The sequence below is a fragment of the Mercenaria mercenaria genome, chromosome 3 (genome assembly GCF_021730395.1).
Source record: "Mercenaria mercenaria strain notata chromosome 3, MADL_Memer_1, whole genome shotgun sequence".
Lineage (NCBI taxonomy): Eukaryota > Metazoa > Mollusca > Bivalvia > Venerida > Veneridae > Mercenaria > Mercenaria mercenaria.
In genome coordinates this window covers 89747361-89759209 of record NC_069363.1, presented here as the reverse complement: position 1 = coordinate 89759209, position 11849 = coordinate 89747361, and the positions used below count along the sequence as shown (strand labels likewise).

Genomic DNA, 11849 nt, shown 5'->3' with positions numbered 1-11849 from the left:
TTCATGTGCCGATTATAATGAGACATTGATATATCATGTACCGATTATAATGAGACATTGAGATTTCATAATGAGACATTGAGATTTCATGTACCGATTATAATAATGAGACATTGAGATTTTAGAGTTTGTTAGAATTTAAGTCACACAAATTATATTGAGACAGTGAGATTTCATGATAAGTTTTTGCTAGGACACATAATACTAAGACAGTGAAATTTCATGGCAAGCTTTAGCTGCGACATATTATACTAAGACAGTGAGATATCATGGCAAGTTTTAGCTGGGACACAAAATACTAAGACAGTGAGATTCCATGGCAAGTTTTTGCTGGGACACATAATACGTAGACAGTGAGATTTCATGGCAAGTTTTTACTGGGACGTATAATGCTAAGACAGTGAGATTCCATCGCAAGTTTTAGCTGGGATATATAATACTAAGACAGTGAGATTTCGTGGCAAGTTTTAGCTGGGACACATACTACTAAGACAGTGAGATTCCATGGCAAGTTTTAGCTGGGACACATAATACTAAGACAGTGAGATTCCACGGCAAGTTTAAGCTGGGACATATAATACTAAGACAGTGAGATTCCACGGCAAGTTTTAGCTGGGACACATACTACTAAGACAGTGAGATTCCATGGTAAGTTTTAGCTGGGACACATAATACTAAGACAGTGAGATTCCACGGCAAGTTTTTACTGGGACACATAATACTAAGACAGTGAGATTCCATGGCAAGTTTTAGCTGGGACACATAATACTAAGACCGTGAGATTCCATGGCAAGTTTTAGCTGGGACACATAATACTAAGACAGTGAGATTCCATGGTAAGTTTTAGCTGGCTAAGACAGTGAGATTCCATGGCAAGTTTTAGCTGGGAAACATAATACTAAGACAGTGAGATTCCACGGCAAGTTTTAGCTGGGACTTATAATACTAAGACAGTGAGATTCCATGGTAAGTTTTAGCTGGCTAAGACAGTGAGATTCCACGGCAAGTTTAAGCTGGGACACATAATACTAAGACAGTGAGATTCCACGGCAAGTTTTAGCTGGGAAACATAATACTAAGACAGTGAGATTCCACGGCAAGTTTTAGCTGGGACACATAATACTAAGACAGTGAGATTCCATGGTAAGTTTTAGCTGGCTAAGACAGTGAGATTCCATGGCAAGTTTTAGCTGGGACACATAATACTAAGACAGTGAGATTCCATGGTAAGTTTTAGCTGGGACACATACTATTAAGACAGTGAGATTCCACGGCAAGTTTTATGAGGGAAACATACTACTAAGCCGGTGAGATTCCACGGCAAGTTTTAGCTGGGACACATACTACTAAGACAGTGAGATTCCATGGTAAGTTTTAGCTGGGACACATAATACTAAGACAGTGAGATTCCATGGCAAGTTTTAGCTGGGACACATACTACTAAGACAGTGAGATTCCATGGCAAGTTTTAGCTGGGACACATGCTACTAAGACAGTGAGATTCCATGGTAAGTTTTAGCTGGGACACATACTACTAAGACAGTGAGATTCCATGGTAAGTTTTAGCTGGGACACATACTACTAAGCCGGTGAGATTCCACGGCAAGTTTTAGCTGGGACACATACTACTAAGCCGGTGAGATTCCACGGCAAGTTTTATGAGGGAAACATACTACTAAGACAGTGAGATTCCACGGCAAGTTTTAGCTGGGACACATACTACTAAGACAGTGAGATTCCATGGCAAGTTTTAGCTGGGACACATACTACTAAGCCGGTGAGATTCCACGGCAAGTTTTAGCTGGGACACATACTACTAAGACAGTGAGATTCCATGGCAAGTTTTAGCTGGGACACATACTACTAAGACAGTGAGATTCCATGGCAGGTTTTAGCTGGGACACATACTACTAAGACAGTGAGATTCCATGGTAAGTTTTAGCTGGGTCATATAATACTAAGACAGTGGGATTTCATGACAGAATTTGTAAGATTTTAAGCCATGTCAATTATATCTGTACAGTGAGTGAGAATCAGGAAGTTGAACAATTTTTCATGTGTGACAGTTGTCTCAATTCGCAAAAAAAAAAAATAAAAATAAAAATAAAATAAATTAAAAAAAAACAACCAAAAAAAATCATTTTCTTTATATCTAATGCTTATTTACTTTGAAATTTGTATTTTCAAATACATTTTAATACCAGTGCGTGAAAAAGATACGCGTAATCAGAAAACGATATCATGGCGAATTTGGTCAGATTTTAATTCATACTATTTGTACTCGAGGAGTGGGACAAATCGCCAATTCATAGTTTGTGCTATATTACCGGTCTATATTCAACACATGTTTGCTCGGATAAAATGTCAATAAAATTAAATCGCGAAAATTACAAAATAAGAATGCAAAACTTGTAAAAAACACTTAAAGAATGACTTGCCAGTCAATAGTCAGATCTATTGGCCCTCGGTCGAACTACTGACCAGCAAACCATGTAATAAGTATATAAATTATTACCTTACTCCTTATATAGATAGCCGGCCCGTTAAGTCTCTATGTAGTAAGTCTATATGTTATTACCTTACTCCTTATATAGATAGCCGGCCCGTTAAGTCTCTATGTAATAAGTATATATATTTTATTACATTACTCCTTATATAAATAGTCGGCCCGTCAAGTCTCTATGTAATAAGTCTATATGTTATTACATTACTCCTTATATAAATAGCCAGCCCGTTAAGTCTCTATGTAATAAGTCTACATGTTATTACATTACTCCTTACATAAATAGCCGATCCGTTAGGTCTCAATGTAATAAGTGTATACATTTATATTATTACATTATTCCTTATATAAATAGCCGGCCCGTTAAGTCTCCATGTAATAAGTCTATATATTATTACATCACTCCTTATATAAAAAGCCGGTCCGTTAAGTCTCCATGTAATAAGTCTATATATTATTACATCACTCCTTATATAAATAGCCGACCCGTTAAGTCTCCATGTAATAAGTCTATATATTATTACATCACTCCTTATATAAAAAGCCGGTCCGTTAAGGCTATAATATTTGACCGATCTCTCATTTAACACTAAATCTTGCGGTGACTAATTCAAAACTGAATGTATGATGTCATAATTTTATAATAAAACACTAATTTTGACTATTGACAGGCAAACCGTCTTATAAGTGTATACAATTTGATGTCACAGACACAGCATTTTTGTAAAAACATGTACTTTATTGATTTTTCATATTAGTTTTAGCTTCAAGTCTAAGTAAAATTTGAGTATATAAACGCATTTTCTGCACTGGATAGTAATATAAGCCGGGTTTTTTTAAAAAAAAATATCTACGTTTTTTTTAAAACCTTTTTGAACTTGCGTAGAGTTGTTAATTGATAATTGATAATCATTTACCTTCCACTAATGAAATGAATAAGAAGGCTATGAATATTTTTGTACACCTAAAGTCACAATATCTGAATTACTCCAACATAGGTATTACCTAAAATCTTAGACTGTCACTCTAGAAAATATCATTTATTGAAACCACCATTATTGTACATTTATGTCAGGAAAGATAAATCTGTCAACACTTGTATTTCGCACCTGAAGGTATTACCTGTCACTGGATAAAGACTTAATCAGATCGTAACTGTTTACATGTCTAAATATAGATCATTTACATATACTACTGACAGGTAAAAATTTAGATATTATAACCTTATACTGTGCAGTATTTTATTAACAGGGGGTTTAAGATATTAAAACGAGATATTATGGGCGCTTAATAGTCACCGGAAGTTCATTATTTGAAGTAAGTGTATGTTTTTGTACTCGTTTCCATATTAAACTTGATTTAATAATAGATAAGATATTCGTCGCACGTTATGTTATATTTATTAGCGACGTGAGTATACCTTTTATGGTATAAATCATACATTCGACGTTTTCGTGTTTGGAGCAATTTATGTACATTGTACATGTGTAATCTATTTCATACACAGACGGTCTTATCATTAAAGTTTAATGTTGTTATTTCTCTCTTTTTTTGTTATTTATATAGTATTTCAGTGAGAAGATGGTTTAATTATTTCTAATATTTTGTTTCCATTTCAGGTTTAAACGTGAAGTTCACATGTCTATACAAGAATTAAGGTTGCAGGAAAAATCACGGAAATGTCGTAAATAATCTTGTCTGCAGAGATATTGATCATCAGCTTAATTGTTGTGGTTATTATGAACAAACTGTTGAAGAGGCAAACACTATATCTTCTGATAATATTATTGATATTATTAACATTCTGGTTTCTTCATTCTAATCACCATGACAACGAAACCACCGAGCCAAGTGAACATTTAAAGAGAGATTATGTTTTATTTGATGACACAAGAAAAGAATCGCCTAGAAGTGATAAGAAGATTATCTCTCCTCGAAACGAAATAAATATTTACAAACAAACACTTGAAGCAAAGAGGCTCATTCATATACACAATGTTTATTTGAAAACATTACGTGGAAAAACGCCCATTTTTGTATATTCCGCAAAAGTTGACAACATGATTTCAGGTTATGTAAAGGATTATGGGACATGGGAGGAAGACTTACTAAACCAGACCGGAATATATCTTTTACATCAGCCGGATACCACTTTTATAGATATAGGTTGTAATATTGGTGTGTATACATTATTTGCAGCCAAACTTGGAATGAAAGTTTTCTCAATAGACCCAGTGGAAAATAATTTGGTATTACTATCAAAATCAGTTGATGCAGGAAGGTTTGCTGAAAATGTAACTTTAGTTTTAAATGCAGTGTCTGATGAATATAAATCTGTTGTTATGAATATTCCTAAAGACAATATAGGTGGTGCACATATTGTAGATACAGTCAGAGATATTCATAAAGATAATATAGGGGGTGCACATATTGTAGATAAAGTGAAAGATATTTCAAAAGAAAACGTAAATGTAGCTGAGACAATATTGCTAGACGATCTGATTCCGTACATTAGAACTGAGAATGTTTTTATAAAGATGGATGTTGAAGGACATGAATGGAATGTTTTAAACGGTGGCCATCAATTTTTCCAAGCTAAAGATGTGAAAGTTATTTTAATGGAATGGGTTCATCACCGCCATAGTGAAAATGGACGATTGATAATAGAGCAGCTGATCAAAAACGGGTTTCTTCCATATACAGATATAGCAAGGAACGAAATTTTAGAGCCCGATGTTTTCTATACATGGCCAGAAAACGTGTTTTGGATTAAAAGATAAACAAAACATGTTATCAAGTTAAAGCTGTCTTTTATCAACTTAAAGTTCAACTTAAACGTAGCATTTTATCAAATTAATCGTATAATTTTATCCAGCTAGTCATTTGTGCAATATAATTTTATGATTAGTATGTAAATATTAATATATTGTTGCGTGGTAGAATACCATCACGGTACTTTACCCTTTTTGATATTTTATACGGGTAAATATATATGTAACAACCGAAAATGTTACGATTATCAAAGCTCAAAAATGTCATATGTGCATAGGTATATCTGCCGAATAAAAAATTATAATGTCACAGTTTTAGACTGTTATGTCTTTAATCAAATAAAATTTTACCTTTCATTAAATAGTATCGTTGCATGTCCAATGTACGGGACGAATAACGCGTTACCGGTAAGATATAGACACATTATTCAAATATAAACACCAGTGGAAAAGCGGAACCTCTGAAACGTCGACACACTATGAACCAGAACCCTTCTAAACCGGAACCTCTGAATCGCTGAATCACTCTTAATCAGAAATCTTCTAAAACTGAATTCCTGAAATGCTGAATCGCTTTAAACCAGAGCCCTTCTAAAGCGCAACTCCTGGAACGCTGAATCACTCTAAACAAGAACCCCTCTAATGCGGAACTCCTGTAACGCTGAATCTCTTTCAACCAGAACCATCTAAAGCGCAACACCTGAAACGCGGAATCACTTTAAACCAGAACTCCTTTAAAGTAGAATTCCTGAAACGCTGAATCATTTTATAAAGAACCCCACTAAAGCGGAACTCCTGAAACGCGGAATCTCTTTAAACCAGAACGCCACTAAAGCGGATTTCTTGAAAAGCGGATTCACTTTTAACCAGAATCCCTCTAAAGCGGAACTCCTAAAGCACTGAATCGCCCTATAAATGGAATCCCTGAAAAGCTGAAATCGCTACGAACTGAACAATCATCAACTGAACAATGACAGTTCATCTAATGAAAACAAAATAAAAATACGAGTCTGCAATCTCCTGAGAAAAATCTCAGGTTGGCAGACTAAACAAAGCAAAGTTACATAAACATATTAATGAATAAACTGTCATTTTCACCCGTAGCACTGTATATTCATCTCTCAATCACTCTTAGCTCTTTAATAACTATGATGGCGAGCATCAGGACTTTAAAGACCCTTTGAATGGAACTACTTACAAATAGAGACGAGTATCTCTCACAGGCAAAACCTATTCAGCAAGGAAAGCAACTCCATAATTATACGAAGTTAGTTCAACATACAGTTGCTGCTCTTCAATACTCAATGATTCGGTGAGAAACAGAATGCTTGTTTTAAAGTTCAACAATGAAATTTTTTTGAATATTTGTAATACTAACATATATATATATATATATATATATATATATATATATATATATATACAAATGATTGCCTTTAGGTTTGAATATTATATCCAATACAAAATAGAAAATATATATATATATATATATATATATATATATATATATATATATATATATATATATATATATATATATATATATATATATATACAAATGATTGCCTTTAGGTTTGAATATTATATCCAATACAAAATAGAAAAATATTATCAAATGGTTGTACGAATTTTACACAGTACTACGTATGTTAATGATATTCTTAAGAAGTAAAGTATTTATGTTTATCTTAAATAAATGTATCAAGTTTAGTTAAAGATCTGGATGAATATAATTATTTTATTATGTCCATTAATAGTTGACTATTATTACTCTTTTAACAAGAAATTTAATGTAATAAACCTGCAACAATAATCCGAAAACAACCGAATAAACTGCTGTGCACTACTGGTAAAAAACAAGTTTAATTAAAACATGTACACGTACTTCGTATATTAGAATTTACTATTAGGTTATTTAACATTGGTCTGTACAATACGGAGATATATTTAGACGAGTACCCAGCTGAGAAAACCATACTGGACGAGCCGCTAGGCGAGTTCAATATGGTTTTCTCAGCTGGGTACTCGTCCAAATATATCTCGTATTGTACAATACAATGTTAAATAACCTTTTATTCTATATCTATTTTATCTTACTATAATAATAGTTTAAATTAAAAATGTTTCACTGAATATTGTATTCCTGCCTTTTCTAGTTTTTCCCAGCTTGGTATGAGTGCAAACATATATTATACAGAACAATGTTAGACCTAAAATAACCTTTTAATTCCATATTTATTTATTTCACTTCATACGTAATATACGTAATTCATCGAATGTTGTTTTTTCTGCGTATCATCATTTTTAAAAAGTATATGGCACAACCTCCCTACAACAGCTATTTGGCGATTTGGGTTGTAATAATACTTGGCTGAGATATTATGCCCACAAACATTGTAAGCAAGTTTGGTGAAGATCGGATGAAAACTGTTCGACTTAAAAGAGCGGACATGGCTAAATTCTCCGTTTTTCGAGTATTTCAAGAACTATAATCAAAGAGTGCTTGGTACAATTCGGCTGGTTATCGAAATTGGCCGAGATGTAATGCCCACAAACATTGTCAGCAAGTTTGGAGAAGATCCGACGAAAGCTGAATTATAGAGCAGACATGTTTTGGATGCTGACCGCCCTCCGCTGCCATTCATAATCTTTTCCATTTTGTTTCTTACCGTTAAATAAAAACTGCTGAGGTAGCTATTCAGACAGTCAGGACTGATACCAATTTCTAGGTTTCGTCTGGAACGGCTTCTTTTAGCGAATTTTCAAATATTCCAACATCTGATGATCCTTTTCAATGCATTTTTAAGTTTTTGATCATTAACGAACGTTTTAATACCTAAATCAGATAGCATTGTTATCCCTTGAATCGTTTTTGTGTGTTGTAAAAAAAAAAAAAAAAAAAACAACAACAAAAAAAAACAAACTCAAATTAAATCCAGATTTCAAGACGCATAATCAAACTCTGTAGATAGAGCGCCTACTTCATCCGATTTACATTTTCAGGCGTTTCGGGCTTTATCGTATGTTTAACATGGACTACTGTTGAACCGTCCAAATACAGAAAATACAGGATTTTTTTGTACGTGCGTGCGTCCAAATACAGAAAATACAGGAGTTTTGTACGCACGTGCATCCAAATACCGTAATAATATATTGTACGGTTACGTGTTGCAAATGAACGTTCGTGATTGGATAGATAGGTATAGAAGAAAAGTTCTTATTGAACATATATTGGTAAATCTTGAAACCTGGCTTGTTGAAATGAATAATATCACCCTACAATACGTGCCCATGCAATATGAAGTCGCACCTTCTCTGATTAAGAGAAGACAGTGGGGATTAAGGGACAAAAATAAATCTCTTTAACAGATAAAATTCAGAGAGAGACACAGAGAGAAAAAGAGAGAGTTTGACACTTTCAGTAAATTTGATATTATTCTTAAGAGCACAATTTTGCAAACGATATTTGAAAATACATCATTCTTAATTTCGTATCTCTCTCAAGCGTAAAAAAGGTTCGCACTGGATAATACATTGTACGTATTGGTGCGTATATCATATTATTTAGAACAAGGGAAAAAACACAATTTCGTTTATTAACATAGTTTGAAAAACTATACGATTAACGCTTTTATAACTTTAGTGAAACGAACAACAGAATAATTAATTTTAATTCTGTTTGCTGTGAATGATTTAGATTCACCGTTAAACAGGATAAAATTCGCTCTTTGATACATCTTTTACGTTATGACAAAACAAACTCGCTAAAAATAGATAAGTTTATATCCTTTATTTATAAAATGTCACGTTCATACTGATACATCTTTATGACAAGTCTTAAGGTCATTCTTAAGTAACCGCTAATTAAGACTTGCATAAGTTAGTTGAAATAGCTTATGTTACATTGATGACATTCCTAAGTTTTATCATATGATATTACTTAGCTGTGAACTTCGTATGACAATACGTAGTAACCGTGTGTGTCCGCAGTTTAGTTTTTTGTACTGGCAAACAGCTAATCTAAATGCAATTATGTAAAATTTCGAAAAAGATTTCTCCGTTTTTTTTTCAAGATGTTTGTTAAACCAGTTTTAATATGTCTTTTTTATGGCCATCTTGTGGGAGAATCGCTACACAGATATAAAAAGCAAGTTCTCAGTTGAATACAAATCACCATATCTGTCCATGCGGATTGTATTTTTTATCATTATTAGACGGTTTATCTCTGGCAATTTTATATCTATTGGAATTGAAAAAGCTAGTATACCATAGTAAAAACAAATTTGTTTATGGGTTTTGTAAGACTACATTTATTCCTAACATCTTTTGTGAATCAAAATGATAGTTAGTTTTAATGGCAATGTTGATTTTCCTTGAGAGGTTAAGTACAATTCAATTATATATGAAAAATTCACAAAAGCTTTGATATGTTTTGCCAAACCGTTTATATAAATAGGCAAATGTGCGGATACAGTACACAACCTTGTTTTACCCATACATCTATGTCAAACCAATTGTGTTTGCACAACACATGAAACAAATGCCACATTGTGTATACAAATTGAACAACCTTTCCTTCAATAGATAGGTAGTAAGTTTGTAACTTTATCGGACATTTTCTTAGCCTTGAAGGCTGATGGATTTCAGTAATATTTTTTTTACTTTTGTTGGGTTTAACGTCGCACCGACACAATTATAGGTTATATAGCGACTTTCCAGCTTTGATGGTGGTGTAAAGACTCCAGGTGACCCCTCTGTGCATTATAATCATCATGAGAGGGCACCCGGGTGCAACCATCGACCTTCCGTCAGCCAATGGGTGGCTTCCTCAGATGAAGAATTCAAAGCCCCGAGTGAGACTCTAACCCATATCAGTAAGAGGCAAATGATTTGAATAGATTTCAACAAGTAAGAACACAAACACGTGTATTGCCTACAAGTAAATTGGGTAGAGTTTTAATGCTGTGCACAGACAAAATGACGGAATAGTTTTTATTTTCATTTACTCAGAGATAAACAGAACATATAATTTATACTTTTTCAGCCCAAATGCCATGATGCTAAAACTAAAAGCCTGCGTATTTTGGAAAATGCTCCTATAAGCTTCTATTCATTTGTTTGATTTGCGTTCAATACGTTTTGAATACTCTGGTATGCATCTATAAATTCAAAATTGAAATCAAAGAAATATTTTGAAATGGACCTGCTTGCTAATACCCTTTCCCTCGATAAATCCCAAGGCTTCGGTTGACCAGAAAAATGAACAATGTATGTTTTGTTTACGAGATTTTCAATGTTTTTAAAAATTGGCTCGGTTTCCTTGTAATAACTTTGACCTCGATCACGCAAATGGCTGGAAAGTATAACAAAATATCCTGGAAGTAAAAGAACCTCTGGATATATTTTAAAAGAAACTGTAATATTTCGTTCAAAAAATGTATTTATCAAGTTCATATCTGCTTTCTTCATTTTTACCATCTCGTCCATTCTGCTGAGAAGTTCCAACCACGTTTTATGGTTTGGTTTAATTACTAGCAAGGCTGATGTAAAGCAGAGCTCATTTTCCCAGTAAGCCACTGGACTTGCCAACGAAACAGACGACGGTAAGTTGAATAACTCATCCAACGGCTTAAGCACTAATGCATCTATATCCATATATATAATTCTGTAATATTCAGTCATGTTATAAAACAATAATTTAACCATACTTTCAAAATAATATCCTTTTGGCGTCGGTAACTTTGGATATGTTCGAAGTTTTACATCTTCAAGCAATTCTGTTTTTCTTTGGGATATTTCAATATTTGATAGGATTACAAAGTCAACATGTGTATACTGTTCAGAATCAGATGATCGCTTTTTCTTGAGCCGTTCTATATTTACGAGTGCTGCTATGAAATGAGCTTTCGTTACGGCGAAAAAGCCATACGCATATTTGCGAGCACTGGTGTTACTTCTTATCAAACCAAAGTGACTTCTTTCCTCCATATTTCTGTCTGTTAATAATAACACACATGGTTTAAATTGATCAAAGTAGGGTACATTCTTTATCATTGTCGAAATGATAAATATAGTCATAATCAAACCTACAGGTAGCAGAAAGTATTTTTTCAAGTATTTAAAATCTACTTTAAACATGGCTGAGTTTTATCTTGTACACTATTTTAATATGCTGCTGGCTTTATATGACTAACGTCGTTTTCAAATCTGCCCATGTCCGTACATAATATATAGAAAATAGTTCGTTCAATAAATGCACATGTGTAGTTACATAAAATGCGCTGATTTAATGTTTAATTGATATATTAATACGAGAAATAAAGAACACTAGATACATATTCGTAACTATTTTATCCAGTTTTGTTTACAAATGTAGAAATTATCTTGAAGGTGTACTTTTTAAAATATGTGTATTAAATCGGAAAAAAAATACGTGGCACATCACGGACGAATACGGCAAACACAGGTTCGGCGTCCGCTGAAACACTATTTTGTTGACGCCTTGAAGAAAATATTGAGATAGTTTCTCCAAAAGCCTCCAAAATGATATTGTGAACAGTTAAATGTTCTATATA

General features: G+C 33.4%; 1 protein-coding gene across 1 annotated transcript; it reads left to right on the top strand.

Moving 5' to 3' along the window:
• The first annotated feature begins 3697 nt into the window (after window positions 1-3697).
• LOC123523360 (uncharacterized) lies at window positions 3698-5592 on the top strand. The gene is made up of 2 exons (XM_045301043.2): window positions 3698-3820; window positions 4123-5592. Exon 2 carries the CDS (start codon window positions 4243-4245, stop codon window positions 5281-5283), a length of 1041 nt encoding a protein of 346 aa, XP_045156978.2. The 5' UTR covers window positions 3698-3820; window positions 4123-4242; the 3' UTR covers window positions 5284-5592.
• The last annotated feature ends 6257 nt before the right edge of the window (window positions 5593-11849 follow it).